The sequence below is a fragment of the Lithobates pipiens genome, unplaced genomic scaffold, assembly GCF_037356315.1.
Source record: "Lithobates pipiens isolate NorthernLeopardFrog02 unplaced genomic scaffold, aLitPip1_a1.2 Scaffold_8, whole genome shotgun sequence".
Taxonomy (NCBI): Eukaryota; Metazoa; Chordata; class Amphibia; order Anura; family Ranidae; genus Lithobates; species Lithobates pipiens.
Window position 1 is genome coordinate 326745859 of NW_027507903.1, and position 18913 is coordinate 326764771.

Genomic DNA, 18913 nt, shown 5'->3' on the forward strand with positions numbered 1-18913 from the left:
TGACCAACTTTGTTTTTTTGTGAGTATTATTGAAAATGCTTGTTTCTCTTTACTAACTTCTGACCTCTATAGAGGGTATCCTAGATTAATAGATTTTTCATTATCTCATTTTCCAGTATGTATGCATCTGACTCCTGATGATTGTTTGAAAACCATGAAATGCGTAGAGTTAACTTCCAATGGATGCTTACATTTTGAAATTCCAATTACTTTTATTTTTCTATGCATTTTACTTTTCTTTGTATTTATCTCTGTATTAATTGTACCAATCATGTACACTGATTGATTTGTTCTGTATCGACTGTACCATTATGCCCAATTACCAATTATATTAAATGTTTTTATATGAATATTATTATGTAAATCTTGTGATTACGCTATTCTGTATATTATTGAATATTGATTTAATTGTGACATTATGGACTATTGATTTGGTGCTATAATATCATAAAATCTATTTAAATCTACTTTCTTGATTAAAAACTAGTTAATTATTCTTTGACATGCCTCATCCAAAGTCCCACTTCATTCTCTATCCTTTTTTCACATATATATATCTTTATCTATATACTGTACATATATATATATATATATATATATATATATATATCTGTATATATATATATAGATATATATATCTACTGTATATATATATATAGATATATATACACCTTTTTTTATCAAAATTAGACCCCTTATTAAAGCCTATTTTGTTGCACCTCTTTAAAAAGCTGGCCATATTCACATTTTACATACAGCATTGCTACAGTTTGAACAATTCATATTTAGCTTAAAGCAGAAAACCAAAAACCAATTTCACAGAAATACAGGGCATGGTGACATGCTATACTCACTTTTCTCTGTTGAACACAATGAAGTCTCTCTCCACATTTTCCAAATGCTTCTGCAAGTTACCATTCTTTGGTAGTTTTAAAGGATGGAGAAAACAAAAGAAAAAATAATCAAAGAAATACATTTTAGAGGGCAAATGACTATTGGGCAATAATTAAAAGTCCACCCAAATTAAAAGGTATGGGCTAAACACATTATATTCAGGTACAAGAAGGAGAGGGGCAATGGTAGATAGTACACTCATTTTAGTTTTGACTGGGCGGGGTTGGGTAGAATTACCCACCGCCTACTTATTAATTGTACATAATGCTAACACACCCTGAATCTAAGTACTGCCCATTACATTATCACGTGCATGGTGAAGGGATCCTGCATGGCTCTGAAATGTTGCATTCTTCCTCAAGGATGTGATCCCTTTATATAAAAGAATTTGGTCATTGTTAATAGATCCTATGAGTGCTGGCAATATGTACGTTAATCTGTGGTTTTACCAGTTTCCAGCTGGCAGCTTCTGTAGGACCTAATAACTTCTTAGGCCAGGAACATGTGCAATGGTAATATATATGGAAAATATAATAAAGCGGATCTAAAATGAAAAATCCACATATGTGGCTGCCCTCATCCACTAATGACAAAACACTGTATTGCAGAAAAAAATAAAATAAATGAACACATTGAAAGAAAATGCATTCAAAATAATTACCTTACTCCCAGATCATGTCTGCTTTCTGATCACAGAGGGATCTTGGGAGACCTGAAGATCCCAATTTTAATGAAAGGACACTGCTGCACTGTGATGGCCTCACAGAATCTGTTATCCTGAACTTTCCTGAAATCCTGCAAGAGGAACTACTGACTCATCTCACCAGAAGCCTGGGAGTAAGGTAAGTGTTTTTTTTTATTTTTTATTTCCTTAATGTGGAATTTTGACAGCAGGGCGTGGGGGCAGTCACATAGGCAGACCTTGCATTTTACTGTAAGGGCTGCTTTATAAAGCAGAAAATTGCAGTTTGATTAATTCATGCTGAACATTTGCAGAGTAATTAATATTTTGCTTATCACACAGCATTAAAAGCCACTTAAGTTAAGTGTCTTCCATATCTATCATCAGGATTTTAAACATTCTCAATAACATGAGGAAGTGTTATTCATCAAAGTCTGCATCCTGGAACTGGTCCCCCAAGCGTTTGGCAGAGTACCATGAATTTAAAAGCCACAAGTTAGCATCTATAACAAGAATGCTAAATCATCATCATTTTAATTAACTTTGGCATTATTTGGCATTATTTGAAATTTTCCCCACTGCATTTAGAAACTGATTTGATTCCAGTTTTTTAAGAAGAAAAAAATAAATAAAAATCAACAAAGCTTTAATGCCATCTTTAGTCACCACATCATAAATGGCAGCAGCTCAGTACAATGTGAGTTTTCCTGTCAATTTTAGCTACTGCAACTCCTACTGCAAGTTAGGAGCGCAATGAATAGGATTTGTTTCTAAAGGTTAACACACAAAATCCAAAAATGCAGGCACAATTTCCTGAAATGGCACCACATCCAAAAATGTATATAAAGAACAAAATGAAAATGGGAAGGACTTTAAAGTGCTCCACATAACTCCAGAAAGAGTGAATACTCAGCTTATTAAAATTCAAAATTTTATTCCCAGCGTTATTTATTAAAAGCTTATAGTGCTAATCATGCTAGGCCACAACTCCTAACAATTTTGTTCATACGAATATATATTATGTTGTTATAAATGTAAAGTAAATATATTGGGCCAAACTGCAGAAAGGTAGTTATGGGTCTCAAGTTTGGCTGTTTATTGGCTTCAATAGGAGACCCTAATATGTCAAGAAATAGATCAGTTAATTAGCTAGGATTAGCACAATTTCAGGGATGTTTACACAGTTACCTGCTATTGTGTTAGACAGGTTGTTTTTATTGATGTATAAGCTTTTAATGAATAATAGTGTGAACAAAATTAGATTTTGGATTTTAATAAGCTGAGTATTCACTCTTTTTGTAGTTACAGTAGGTGACTGCAATATTGTGTCAATCTCGCCGCTTTTATCGGCGAGATTGAGACCCTGCGAGCCTCGTCGCGGGAGCTAGCGCCGAGCCGGCTCGCATCGGGAAAGGAAAAATGTTTATTTTCCTTTCCCGATAAGCGATAAGCATCACTGACATTGAGGCCTCGTTCACATTGGTGCGGGGATCTGAATTGGATTTCCGCCAATACCAGGCACTGTATTTGGTATGAATCCTAAGGGAGAACTCCACGGCAAATTTAAAAAAAACCTGCATGGGTTCCCCCTCCGGAGGCATACGGCCTTTGGGTCCGGTAGGGATTTTAAGGGGAATCCCCTACGCCAAAAAAAACAACGTGAGGGTCCCCCCAAAATCCATACCAGACCCCTATCCGAGCACGCAGCCCGGCCGGTCAGGAAGGGGGGTGGGGACGGGCGAGCGACCCCCTCCCTTCTGAGCCGTACCAGATTGCATGCCCTCAACATAGGGGGTGTGTGCCTTGGGGGAAGGGGGGCGCCCTGCAGCCCCCCCACCCCAAAGCACCTTGTCCCCATGTTGATGAGGACAAGGGCCTCTTCCCGACAACCCTGGCCATTGGTTGTCGGGGTCTGCGGACGGGGGGCTTATCGGAATCCGGGAGCCCCCTTTAAGAAGGGGGCCCCCAGATACTGGCCCCACCCTATGTGAATGAGTATGTGGGTACCATGTACCCCTACCCATTCACCTGGTGAAAAAAAAGTAAATAAAACACAACACACAAGGGTTAAAAATAGTTTATTGCACAGCTCCGGTGGTCTTCCGTCTTGGGGGGTCTTCTCGCCGCCGCCCGGGGGTCTTCTTCCGATTTCAGGGGTCTTGTCCCCCTCTTCGGTGCTTCTTGCCGGGCTTCCGCTTTCTTCCTTTAGCTCTTTTACTAGCGGAGACCCGGTCTTCTGTCGCCGCCGCCCCTTCTTCCGACTTCGGGGGTCTTGTCCCCCTCTTCGGTTCTTCTAACCGGGCCACCGCTTCTTCTTCCAGCTCTTTTAATAGCGGTGGCCCAATCTTCTGCCGCCGCCGCCGCCTTCCATTCTTCTGTTCTTCCTCTTCTTCCTTCTTGAGGTGTTGACTCAACACTCTCTCTGGTCGCAATGCCAGGGACACGGTGTGCGATGACTTATATAGGGACAAGGGGCGGGGACACCGATTGATGTCACATGGTGCCCCGTCCCCTTATGATGTCACAGTCCCACACACACTTTACAGTCTAATTGTATGGAAAACAAAAACGAAATGCCCTTAGACTTTTGGAGGTACAGCAACACATATATTATATATAAAATCTTAATTCTATTCAGGGTGAATTCACAATATGCAGCAGTCAAATCGCAGAGCAGCCAGAGCAATTCACTGCTGTGCTGGGGAGCAGTGTGGTGCGTGATTCAGTGCATCACACTGCTCCCTTTTTTTGTTTTGTATGAGTGTTCTTTGAAGTGTACAAAACATACACTTCATTCACTGCAATGTCTAGCAGTGCGATGTGCTATGCTGTCTGACACTGCAGTGTGATTCAGGCCAGTTCACTGCGATAAAATGAAGCATTTTATCGCAGCACTAGGCTGTGTTGCAGTTTGAATGGGACACATAGGAAACAATTGTGTCCCTGCAATGACAAACATCATACACTGCGGTAAAACGTCTGTTACCGCACACAGTGCAGATAAAAACTTTTGTTATGTGGAAAACAAATAAAAACTTGTCCTATGTGGAAAACAAATATAAAACCTTTGTTTCTACAATGCACTGATTTACTAAAGTGAGTCACATATACGATGTAATCAATTTACTATGTTACAACCAAAATCTTCTGTTGAAATAATGATTATATAAACTTGCAGATTATACAGATGGACAAGATGAATAAGAAATCTCAATGTGTTTTCTGAACAACATTCAGTTCATCAGGAGTTGATGCTACTGACAGGGTGTCTAAAAACTGGAAATAACAAAATGAAATTTTAAAAGATGAATGGATGACATTTTTATCATCGTATTGTAAAATATAGTACACACTTACAAATCAGCCTTGAAGAAAATTGAATAAAACCAGAGAACTTCTGGATAGTTACCACCATGGAATATCTGTCTCGGGGGCTGTGGAAATGGGGAAGGAACCAGCAAGACCAAGAGGGCACAGGCATGTCTCAACTAAAGCCTAGCAATGCCACGCAACCCTACAACAAATATATATTTGGTATTTTCAAAATTCAAAAAAATAACCACACACTTAATACCAAAGTGCAGCATATGATCATATGCTGACCCAAAATGCACCAAAAATAGGGGGTGAAACTAACTAAAAAATCTGTACAAGTGATAGGTGTGATTAGAATGTAGTGCGCTTTATACAATACAACAAAGATATTATAAACCTTTTTGGCCTACTAAATTGGGAATAAAGGATCCAAACATTTTATCCAAATCACTTATACTGGTGGTCACATTGTTCAATCATTTCCAGTAGCATATTGAAGCTGAGAAATGTGAGTACTGTAAAAGTGAAAAAAATTAGGTACTGATAAAGTGGTCTACATTAATTTGATAATATAAATATAGGTGATCACCAGGATGAAAAGAGGTCTACCACAAAAGAGTGTACTGGGTAAGTGTCCAGCAAGAAGATAAGTCTGACCACAAATCTAAAAAATAAAAAATAAAGGAAGGAAAGGGAAAGTGACAAAAAAAAAAAGAATTTCACCCCTTACTGGATCAGATAATGGCAGCCCACCAACATTCACATAAGTTTGTTTGGGAACCTGTAGCTCTCCCTTATCTGGATATATATCTGATGCCCTCTTTACACACCTTATATTCTCAAAACTATCCTGCACTATATAAATGCTTAACGGCAGACTTGGTTAACTGGCAATTCCATCCCCCCCCACTCTATAAAAATTAACATCCTTCCCAGAATTCTGTACCTTTTTTGCACTTTGCCAATTGCTCTGATTTGGTTGGATTTGTTAACTTTTCAAAGAAAGCGTTTTCAGTTTATCTGGGAGATAAGAGGCCTAGGGTGAACAGACACACACTATATACTTCGAACATAAAGGGTGGTCTTGGGAGTCTCTCAAAGATTGTTTTGCCTCTCAAATGGCCCAGCTCATTAGGTTCCATTCAGGTCAGCCCCACTCACTGTGGATGCTCATAGAATCACACTCCTGTCCATCCAAACTGATATCCCATGCCATGTGGTTACCAGCTCGGGATCAACCTCTAATTCTATGTCCATCTCTCTCCTTATCATTTAGCATTTGGGATAGACTTTCTAAATCATATTCGTTCATGTCTCCGCATTGCCCAGTGGCTCCCTTGTTGTAAAACAAAGACTTCACCCTGTGTCTCACTCCTCACATCTTCAATTGGTGGACAAATAAAGGTCTCCTGCGCATAGCAGACCTCTGCCATCATAAAGGCATGTTGAATAAACAGGCTCTAATAGATAAGTATCAGCTGCCAGCTTCTGTCAGGAACCATGAATCAGACTGAGACAGAAGTAGGCTCTCAAAGGCCTTAATGGACTCCGGAGACCAACTCTGTGGGTTACCGTCCTTTCTGGTCATATCAGTCAGAGGCTTGACCAGAGACGAGAAGTTACGAATAAACTTCCAATACTAGTTGGCAAAGCCCAGGAAACGTTGCAGAGGATGTAAATCAACGGGTTGAGGCCACTGTAGGACTGCCGAAAGTTTCTCTGGGTCCATTGAAAAACCAGCAGTGGAAATGACATAGACCAGGAATGTAACCTGTTCACGATGGAACACGCACTTCTCCAGTTTACAATAGAGATTGTGTGGTGGCTCTCCAGGGACTTGGAAAATATGAGGATATCATCAAGATAAACCACCACACACAATTGCAACAAATCTCAGAGGACATCGTTAATAAATTCCTGGAAAACTGCTGGGGCATTACAAAGGCCAAAAGGTATTACCAGGTATTCATAATGGCCTGTTCTGGTATTAAACGCAGTCTTCCACTCGTCGCCCTCATTAATGCACACGAGATTGTATGCCCCTCTCAGGTCAAGCTTCGTGAAAACCGTTGCTCCCTTGAGGCAGTCAAATAACTCAGTAATCAATGGAATTGGGTAGGCATGCTTAATCGTGACACGATGGAGACCCCTATAATCTATACAAGGTCTCGGTTCACTGCTCTTCTTTTTCACAAAGAAGAAACCAGCACCAGCAGGAGACGAGTATTTGCGCATGAAACCTCGAGAAAGTGCGTCAGCAACATACTCCTCCATGGCCTTATCCTCCAAGACCGACAAAGTGTTAACCCGGCCACGAGGAGGTATGGCACCAGGTTGAAGGTCAATTGCACAATCATAAGGCCGTTGTGGAGGCAAACTACCGGCTTGACCTTTATCAAAGACATCGCCAAAATCACGGTACTCCTCCGGCAGGGAGGGGAGTGAAGCGGTGCACAGGACCTTGGATACCTTCAGGAAGCATGTTTCACTGTATTGTGGTGACCAGAAGAGAACCTCAGCACAGAGCCAATCAAAAGAGGGGATGTGCCTCTGTAACCAAGGATAACCAAAAACCAGTGGAAATCTGGGCAAGGAAATAACTTGGAATTGGATTATCTCATGGTGAAGAGCCCCTACGGCCATGGACAACGGAACCATCTCATGAATCACATGGGCAGGCTGTAAAGGTCTCCCGTCAAGAGCCTCAATGGCAAGTGGAGTGTCACGTAGCTGCAGCGGAATCGAGTGCTGCGAAACAAATGCAGCATCAATGAACAGGCCTGCAGCCCCAGAGTGGATTAGAGCCTATATCTCGATGGACGACTCAGCCCAAGAAAGGGTGACCAAAACCAGGGGCTTATCCTTCTGGATAACTGGGGACGAAACAACGCCACCTAAGGTCTGTCCATGACAGGACCTCAAGGTTCGGGCATTCCCTGGACGGGTAGGACAAGACTTCAAATAGTGACCTGCCTGGCCACAATAAAGGCACAATCTCTCCCTCCTCCTAAAGGCTCTCTCATCCGCAGAGAGACGCGTGAAGCCCAGGTGCATGGGTTCATCTTCACTGACCAACTCGGTACCAGGAGGCATGGGAGGTGAGGGAGGCATGGGTGGGACTACAAAGCTCGGAGGCAAATGTACAGGAGGCTTCCACAAGCGCTCCTTAAGAGAAAGTCAGCTCAGTGGGTATATATCGGGCTGCTATCTCATCCTTGATGGAATCCAAGAGACCATGAGAAAAAGCAGCCAAGAGGTCCTCATTGTTCCAAGCAACCTCTGCTGCCAGATGGACATGAGGCACTTGGCAGCAGAAGCGGAGCGTGCGGGAACGTCAAAAACCCTTTTAAAGGAGGCCACAAACTGAGGGTAACTCAAGACAACAGGTTTTTGCGTCTCCCATAGAGGGTTAGCCCAGGCCAAGGCTCTCTCAGAAAGCAAAGATATCACGAAATCTACTTTGCTTCTGTCCGTGGGAAACGCCTGGGGCAGCATTTCGAAGTATATCTCAACCTGATTGAGAAACCCTCTGCATTGAACTGGATCACCCCCAAATCTCTGGGGAAGTGGAGCAGAACCAGACATACCTCTTATAGAGGTAATACTCGAGGCGCATGCCTGCACAGACACTGACGCAGCAGCAGGGACGGCCTGCAACTCAGGTTGTACCTGAGCAGCCACCGTGGGGGATTCCAGGTGAGCCGTGCGATTCAGGAGCATTTGTAATGCCAAGGCAAACTGATCCATGCGGTGATCTTGCTTATCCAATCTGGAAAAAATATTACCAACAAGTAGATTGACTGTATCTTCTGAATTCATGGCCTTCAAGTACTGTCAGGAACCATGAATCAGACTGAGACAGAAGTACAATCAAATCACACTTGTTTATTAATAAAAATAAAAAAGGAAAAATAAAAAGCGTAGTCAAGCATAGCCAGAGTCCAGTAGCCAGATCGTGTAGTCAGCCAGTCCAAAGTTCATTAACCAGATCGGGTAATCAGCCAGGCCTGAAGTCAGGGATCCAAGGAGAGCAACTGCAAGCAGGATAAGAAGCCAGGAGGGATGTCAGCAAGCCAGTCTTGAAACAAACAGCAGGAGATGGTTCCTTGTGATGTGACCAACGTGAAGGCAATGGAGAAATGAGCTGGAAGGCTTTAAATAGACAGGTCAGACGAGCATCATCGGGAACAGCTGGTAACTGTGGAAAGAGAAGAGAGCTGGCAATTAGCCGACAGCTGAGCGGCCAGCCCAGAGGAGGAAGGGCTAAGCCAGCCCTGACAGCTTCAGAACATTATCAGTATATTCAATTCATAAATTATTTACACACCTTATCTCGCAATAGTGATCTTGTGACTATGTCGCCCATGGAATATCTGTGTCACAAATATGATAAGGTTAAGGGTCATATTTCTGAATTGTATAGTATCTTGATGCATACCTCAGTCAAACAGGATTACATGGTCAAGTGGGAGCAAGACCTCCAAGAAAACCTCAAACTAGAGGAGTAGGATGTGATTGCCCACGTAGCATCAAAATCACTCATTAACACTTCTATTATAGAAGCAAACTATAAGGTTCTTCTTAGATGGTATATGGTTGCCGACCAGACTGGCTACCTATGTTCTGGGAACTTTTTACCTTAGCTAGAAACTGGAGGTCAGCTGCCATCCCATTTGACCAACTTAAGAGCAAGCTTTCCTGGCTCACGGTCAACAAAAGGCTTTCGGCAGTCTTGAATGACAAAATAAGAGTTTTAGAAAAAGTCTGGGGTCCGTGGATCAGTTACTTGACTAGTGACCCCCGGGCAGCTCTGGTCTGATAGGCCTTTGGGTGGCATAGACGAGAGCTTGGGGTCTCCCCCCTCTCTTCTTTTCTTTCTTCTCCCCGCTTTTCATATTCTTTGTTGAATTATATGCTTGAAAGGTATTGACCATGCACTACTAGTAGCGGAGGACAGGCCCACCCCTGCCTGGTGGGCAACATCTTCTCTTTCACATACGTGGAGCAACTTTTGGGCTCCACATTAGGTATTATGTGACTACTATGATGCTATGAGTTGAGAGTACACTTGTAGTCTCTTTGTTAGCTATCGTTACTGTTTTAGCAAAGCTTGAGCACACTCTCACAAGCTTGCAACTAAGTACCACAGAGATTCCTGTATACCTCTCCAGTTAATGTGGGGCTGAGGGCTGTATGCCTTCTGCCTCTCCTCTTTTGAATAATAACGTACACATTTTCTTATTGTTGATATATGAGCATTTTGGATTGTGTAAATTATAAATTACTTGAATATGTATATTATTGTTTTTCTACCTTATGTGAAAACTTTAATAAAAACATTGAAACAGAGAAAAAAAAAGAATTTCAGGCAAAATGAGTAAGTCCCATGCCTGTAGCCCACTGCCTCACTGGGCCTACCCCTAATCCAGCTCTATGCGCTATGTCCATAAACCATAAACCATCTATACATGGACAAATGATGCCAAGCCATGTCCAATGTGGCAACAAGATGAACTATTGCACACATGCTTGATGTCACAGTGCAATGACATCACGTGCTGTGATGCACGCACACAGCAATGTGGCAAAATTATATCACACACACAACAAATAAGCGCCAGGGACCATGGCGTCAATGCAAGCTGGCCACTGCCGAAACCAAACAGATGCATGCATTGTCAAGGGATCCCAACCCCCAGTGGACAAAAAAAACATGAAGAAGAAACAGAACAAATGGCCACAACAAAATATAGAATACAACAAAAGACTACATTTCCAAAATATAAAACAAAAAACAAAACCAAAACATGAAACAAAAAACGAGAAATAAAAAAAAAAACAATACAAAGACAAAAAAAAGGAGAAAAAGAGGACAGGGGAGGGGGAAGGAAAAATCTCTTGACTGCATCGCAGCCCCCAGGAAAAACATCAAACTCCCAATAAAGAGGCATCCATCACACACAGTTCCTGGCTCAAATTTCGTCCTGCAAAATATTAATGAATGCATATGACTATCTACAATTCAGGCCTAGAATATAGTCCAAGCACAGAGACGATGTCAGTTCCATCCATCACATGGAGTGGGGGAGTAGCCCCCAGGGTATGAATCCACCTCCACCATAGGTACGGTCGTTAATTTGAAACCAAAATTCACAGATAGTTTACAGGATACACATATACACCCCTTGTGTATTGCAATTGACAAAACACTTGGGGAAAACATTTGTTTTCCATTTGGTAAAGTCATATTACAATTTGTATTAGGATATTTACAGCAGGAGCAATTACCACATTTGAAAGTCCTTGAAAGGATTTACTACACATTTTTGTTGGAGCTCCTTGAAAGTGACTATGCACTAGTCTATCTTTGAGTGCAATGAAGTTGAATTTGTCCCTTTTAGATACCAAGATTTCCAAAAAGGATATTTCCTGTTGGAGGCACGACAGTGAATTGAAAATTGAAAGTGTTGAAATTCAAACATTTGACAAAATCCTCCAACAAATGCCTTACCACTCCAGACAATAAAGATATCATCAATGTACCTGTGCCACAATAAAACATGGCACAGGTACATCAAAAGACCATCATCTGGCACTCACACCAACCCCCGACCCCCCAGGTAAAGATTGGCGTAAGATGGGGCACAACATGTGCCTATCGCTACAACTATGCCCGCCCTTTCTGCCTAGCTCAGAGATTCATAAAAGCTATACTACAATTTCAATTAATGGAAAGCAATTTATTAGTGGAGGATGGGTGCATGATTGAAAGCTCCACCCCCTCCATTTATAAATCAAATTTCCCTTCATAGAAGCTGCAGTAGGTCCAGAAGTTTCAGTGTTGGAGCACCAGAAGTATAGCAATAGCTATGCTCCTCACACTCAGAAAAATGTAATTTGTAATTTAAAGAAATAAGCCCATGAGGTGGCATGTGCCTCATTGGGCTTAACCCTTAGCAATCAAACATATTTTACAAAGTGGCTTAAATTCTTGGAGTTCAGCTTTATCTTTAAGACTCTGTACTTGCCACTAATCTTTACCTGTCATCTACTGATGCATGATACCACTTGTATACACTTTGCCTACTTTATATAATATTGGTCATCCATCTGTGGATAATATCAAGATTTTCAAACAAAGTGAGGCAGAGCAATTTGACAAATGGTTGTGTGTCTGCATAATGCTGCAGGGCAAACAATGGTCCAGGTTTAATTAAACTGTCAGTTGTGGAGATACATACCAGGATTTATAGAAATAAGAAATAATTAATAGGATAGCACAATTTAATTGCACAGAAGGTAAATAGTAGCAGTGCCAGCAATCATCCAGTAATAAAGGTAGTATAGCAAAGTGTTTACAGTTGGGTGAGTGCTATTATCCTTTTTTTATAATAAAGTTTTTTTGCATTCTGTAATGTAGGACCATTGTCAATACAGCCAGTGAACAAATACAGGAACAACAGTTGCAGAATTTTAACCCAGGGTGAGCTAATGATATTGAGATTATTAGGCAGATAAGAAATAAAAGAGAACATAACTTTTCTAGGAGGATCTTGCCTACCAACTGGATGAAGTAGATATCGTGTAGAAAAGGGGTCTGAGGGGCTTATGAAGCAACCTAGTGGGAGAGGGTCTGGCCATTCACATACATCATTCCAGGATGTATGTGAATGTAAAGCACGCCTACAAACCAGCAAGGGTTGGTGGTGGAGTGGAAGCGATCATGCCAGTAATTCAAGGAAACAGGATCTTTTCACTGTTATCTATTCTGAGTGTAATATGCAAAAAGACTTGCAGAGTTGGACATGCAGGCACATTTCCATAGCCTTCAGGCATTTCTGTTTACCTTTGGGTTAAAAACAAAACATGTGGCTTGTCTAGAAGTTCCTATTTAGGAGTATGGAGGGAAGGAGATAGAAGAAACTGGCAGCAATGAAGGATGACGTCTCAGTACTTATCACAGAGAAGGAATAACATTCCAGGTCATTTTTTCTAACAATCTATGGCACAGACTTTGTGATTGCAGTTTTTTATGCGAGCAGCCTAAACATATGTTTGCTTTATATTTCCTAAACTGTAAGCACATATGTAGCATGGTCAGTCCTGTACAGCTCCCTGGGAGCCTCAAAGTGTAAGCTCTAAAATCATACTTGGCCTTGCACCTCCACAGGGATGGTCATCATACCAATGAACTTATATGAGTAGTTAACCCTTGTTGTTGTGTTGTGAGTGCAGTCCCACTGCAAGGGAGAATTTTCAAGTTTCCTGGAGTGCAGCTTTAAAGTGTTACTAAACCCACAACAGTAAAATCAGTCTTTATATGCAGTAACGCATGCTCATTACACTGACTGTGGAGCCAAAGGGGTTAATCCCGCACATTGTGTAAAAAAGCTGTTTGATCCTGTGTTCTTCCACTTCTTCCACCGTCCCCAAATCCACCACCGGATAGGATAGAGTCACTCTGCACGTGCTCAGTTTGGTGTGTATTGCTAGAGAGCTTGTTTTTTCTTGGGTGCATGTGATCAGCACAGTGCCAATCAGCACTGTCAAGAGTGTCAGGGGCCCTGTAGCCTAATAGGACAGTCAGAGTAGAATGAAAACTCCTCCTACAAGCTTAAACCAGACACTGATAGAAGTCATAAGACTGCTATATCCTGCTGATGAGAAAAATTATTTTGCAGTTTATATTTACTAAAATAATTGCATTTCCATGTTTTGTGTACTGTGGGAGACCAGATATAGTGAATGCAGGGTCCTGGGTTTAGTAACACATTAGGTTCATACCTATAGACATAGGCAGTATATTTTATGACTGCTTACAGTGCTACAGTTTCAAGTGCATTTCTTACCAGTGCAAAAGGATTTTTCCCATTATCTTTCACTTTCTTGGCTAGTCTCTTCTTCTTTTTGTGTAAAGGTTTGGATTCTAGAATCATTTCTTCAAGTTCAAAAGTTGGGTCACAATTAAGACGCCCCTTCTGTTATTTTAGGGTAGTTTAAGGTAGATAGTTACAAAAACAAATAGTAGAGTGAAAACAAAATATACTGCAAACAAGGCAAATAATTTACACATGCAATGTACAAAATCCAGTGAAATACACAATAAATCTAAAAACGTAGTTCTGCAAAAAAAGATATACAATTTTTTGTCAAATTTTTGTTAAATGTCATATAGGCATCTAATATGTTTATTTTTGTGTACATCAGAGCTCTTGTTGTTCCTCCTTTTCCACATGTTCCCCTTCCCATCCCCTTTCCTTTTTGTTATTGCTGCTTTTATTGATGCAATTTTACCCATTGAAAATAAAAACAATATTGTTATATAAAACAAGTATTTTTCATTACTAGTAAACTGTGTATAAGCCATTGGGAGTATCTTGCTTTTTGTTTTATAGTTTATTGGGCTAGCAGCACATTGTTTATAACCAGGAGAGGTGGGTTCCACATTTTCTATAAGTCAATGCTCTAAGACTAAGATGATGTGCCCTGTAATGTATGATTAAGAAACAGGTACATGACAAAGAAAATAATAGAGAAAGAAAACATACTGTAACTATCATAAACATTTTTCTTCTTCACCTGTCTTAAAATTAATCTGTCCAACATGAGACATATTCAGTGTTGTAGAGCAGACTGCAACAGAATTCAACTGCACTGACTACTCAGACTGCCACTGCCAAGTACTCAGTAATAGAAAATCAGTGGTTGTGGTGTCATTTATTTCAAATTACCAGCACTTCTATAAAAATCCACAAAGAATCAGCAATGTCGGGTGTTCTGAAGAGTGTTCTGTGCCTGGACAGAATTATGCAACAAACAGTACTTTGCAGATAACACTGATTGTTAGTTCAAAAATATATCTGCAAACTCCCCAGATACACTTGGCTTTATATTCCAATACTTGGGGCAACAATGAGATAGGATGCCTCTAAGCCCCTGTACACACGGTCGGAGATTCTGCCAACCAAATCCGTCGGATTTTGTCTGTCAGATTTAGTCTGACGGATTGTGTCCGAAACTGTTGCATACACATGGTCGGACTAAGTTGTCGAAAAATCCGATCTTTCAGAACGTGATGACGTAATTTCGTTACGATGGGACTAGATTCAGGCTAGTAGCCAATAGCTTTGATGTAGGAATTTGATCTGAGCATGCGTGGCACTTGGTCCGATCAAAATTCTCTACACATGATTGGATTACGTCCGACCGGCCCAGTTGGTCGGGAAATATTTCCAACATGTTGGAAAATTGGGTCGGACGGAATCAGTCCGATGCATACCACACACAGTCGGATTATCTGACGACACGGTCCGATAAGACGCATTCCGACGGATTCTCCGACCGTGTGTACGCGGCTTCAGTGGTTACTTTACATGTGATACATGTAATTTAGGTGACTTTTCAGAGTCATGAGAATCACTCTTACCGTTGGTGTAAACGCTGGTACAACTTTTTTCTCTAGAACTGCATCCCAGTTAACATCCGACAAGCAAGGAAACTGCTGAATATCTTCAAGGCATGAAAATCTCTCTTCTGGATTCCTATCTAAAAGCTATAGTACAAATGCATATTTTATTTAATCAGTTATTTATAGAATTTTGTTTGTGAGAAATTAAATGGTACAATTTCTTAAATATCTTCTGTCTGATGTTATTTGAGGGTTTAGGTTGTATACTTAGCATCTGCACTGTGAGGTAATTATGGAATTAATGGATTCCTTTCCAAGTGTTCTTTGAATAATGCAGATATTTTATAGGATGTGGATGAGAACTTTAATACCAATAGGTTTTAGCCTTCTTTCACATAATATCAGGTGTTGCACATATACTATATTACCAAAAGTATGGGGACGCCTGCCTTTACACGCATGTGAACTTTAATGGCATCCCAGTCTTAGTCCGTAGGGTTCAACACTGAGTTGGCCCACCCTTTGCAGATATAACAACTTCAACTCTTCTGGGAAGGCTATCCACAAGATTTAGGAATGTGTCTATGGAAATGTTTGACTTCCAGAAGTGCATTTGTGAGGTCAGGCATTGATGTAGATGCGAAGGCCTTTTCTATCACATTGAGATCAGGACTCTGTGCAGGCCAGTCAAGTTTCTCTACCCCAAACACGCTCATCCATGTCTTTATGGACCTTGCTTTGTGCACTGGTGCACGGTCATGTTGGAACATGAAGGGGACATCCTCAAACTGTTACCTCAAAGTTGGGAGCATAAAATTGTCCAAAATTTCTTAATATGCTGACGCCTTAAGCGTTAACTTCACTGGAATTAAGGGGCCAAGCCCAAGCCCAAGCCCAAGCCCTGAAAAACGACCCCACACCATAAGCCTCCTCCACCAAATGATTTGGACCAGTGCACAAAGCAAGGTCCATAAAGACATGGATGAGTAAGTTTGGGGTGGAGGAACTTGACTGGTCCTGACCTCAACTCCATAGAACACCTTTGGGATGAATTACAGTACAGACTGCGAGCCAGGCCTTCTCGTTCACATCAGTGCCTGACCTCACAAATGCGCTCCTGGAAGAATGGTCAAACACTCCCATAGACACACTCCTAGACCTTGTGGACAGCCATCCCAGAAGATCTGAAGCTGCTATAACTGCAAAGGATGGGCCAACTCAATATTGAACCTTACAGACTAAGAATGGGATGCCATTAAAGTTCATGTGCATGTAAAGGCAGGCCTCACAATACTTTTGGTAATATAGAGTGTATGCCTTATCACGCTTCACATGTAGGGTAGCCCATTTACTTCAATGGGCTGACCTACCCACAACAAACATAGAAAATAAGTTGCATCTTTTTGAGCTTCAGGCATTTTTTACCTGCATGTTTTTTCTGTGTTCAGGTGCTTGAATACAAGATTCTTACTTGGCATGTTTAGCCACTTCCCGACCAGCGCACGCCGATGTACGTCGGCAGAATGGCACGGGCAGGCATATTGTCGTACGGGTAAGTCCAATCTTAACCACTTCAGCTCCGGACCAATAAATACCTTAAGGACCAGAGGTCTTTTTGCAATTTCGCACTGCGCTGCTTTAACTGGTAATTGCGCGGTCATGCAATATTGCACCCAAACGAAATTTGCGTCCTTTTCTTCCCACAAATAGAGCTTTCTTTTGATGGTATTTGATTGCCTCTGCGATTTTTTTTTTTTTGCGATATAAATGGAAAAAGAGCGAAAATTTTGAAAAAAAAAGATATTTTCTTCTTTTTGTTATAAGAAAAATCGAATAAACTAAATTTTAGTCATACATTGAGGGCAAAATTTATTCAGCCACATGTCTTTAGTAAAAAAAATGTCAATAAGCGTATATTTTTTGGTTTGCGCAAAAGTTATAGCGTCTACAAACTAGAGTACATTTTCTGGAATTTACACAGCTTTTAATTTATGACTGCCGATCTCATTTCTTGAGGTGCTAAAATGGCAGGGCAGTACAAATCCCCCCCAAATGACCCCATTTTGGAAAGTAGACACCCCAAGGAAATTGCTGATGGGTATGTTGAGCCCATTGAATATTTATTTTTTTTGTCCTAAGGGATTGAATAATGACAAAAAAAAAAAAAAAATCACTAAATGATATATTGCTCACACATGCCATGGTTATATGTGGAATTGCACCCCAAAATATATTCCGCTACTTCTCCCGAGTATGGGGATACCACATGTGTGGGACTTTTTGGGAGTCTAGTCGCGCACGGCACCCCGAAAACCAATCACCACCTTCAGGATTTCTAAGGGTGCAAATTTTTGATTTAACTCCTCACTACCTATCACAGTTTCGAAGGCCATAAAATGCCAAAATAGCACAAAACCCCCCAAAATGACCCCATTTTGGAAAGTAGACACCCCAAGCTATTTACTGAGAGGCATGTTGAGTCCATGGAATATTTTATATTTTGCCACAAGTTGCGGGAATATTACAAACTTTTTTTTTTTTGCACCAAGTTGTCACTAAATGATATATTGCTCACACATGCTATGGGCATATGTGAAATGACACCCCAAAATACATTCTGCTGCTTCTCCTGAGTACGGGGATACCACATGTGTGGGACTTTTTGGGAGTCTAGTCGCGCACGGCACCCCGAAAACCAATCACCACCTTCAGGATTTCTAAGGGTGCAAATTTTTGATTTAACTCCTCACTACCTATCACAGTTTCAAAGTCCATAAAATGCCAAAATAGCACAAAACCCCCCCAAATGACCCCATTTTGGAAAGTAGACACCCCAAGCTATTTACTGAGAGGCATGTTGAGTCCATGGAATATTTTATATTTTGCCAAAAGTTGCGGGAATATTACAAACTTTTTTTTTTTTTTGCACAAAGTTGTCACTAAATGATATATTGCTCACACATGCTATGGGCAGAAGTCAAATTACACCCCAAAATAAATTCTGCTGCTTCTTCCGAGTACGGGGATACCACATGTGGGGGACTTTTTGGGAGCCTAGCCACGTACGGGACCCCGAAAACCAAGCACTGCCTTCCGGATTTGAATATAAAATGCTACCAAAAAACCTGTTAGCGATGGCAGGGATCAGGCCTGACTCTGCGATCGCTGCAGTTATGTGTTTAGTGTTTTGTAAGTGACAGTGATCGATCGATACTGCACTTGGGTGGGCTGGGCAGAGGGGCAAAACGCAGGTGCCAGCAGGTATTTGGGCTGATCCCGCTAACAATGCGTTTTTTTGGAACCCTAAACTGCTGGGGACGCTAGTATAGATCTGATCAGATCAGATATTGATCTGTTCAGATTCTATACCACTACGGGAGGTGTATGCTTTGTGTGTGGGTGTTAGCGGTACTGGCACTAACCTAGCGCTGCCTGGGGCGACGCAGACCCTGACCCTAAAACCTAATTGATATCACCCGCCGGGTGATCAGGGGGTTAAACCTTTATTGGGTAATAAATGGTGGGTGCCCTGATGCTATAAAAAACAAACTAACCAGAGTCACCCGTAACACTTATACGGTGATCAGTGGTGAAAGGGTTAACTAGGAGCAATC

At 41.3% G+C, this 18913-nt stretch overlaps 1 protein-coding gene across 1 annotated transcript in view; it reads right to left on the reverse strand.

Annotated features, from left to right (window-relative positions):
- The window catches only part of STK32A (serine/threonine kinase 32A), a 315716-nt gene that overhangs the window by 16178 nt on the left and 280625 nt on the right, over positions 1-18913 (reverse strand). Inside the window, exons 10-12 of the mRNA XM_077472966.1 lie at positions 15318-15443; positions 13741-13869; positions 855-919 (exon numbers count right to left, since the gene is read on the reverse strand). Of these exons, the coding sequence (XP_077329092.1) occupies positions 855-919; positions 13741-13869; positions 15318-15443 (320 nt within the window). The remainder of the gene's footprint in view (positions 1-854; positions 920-13740; positions 13870-15317; positions 15444-18913) is intronic.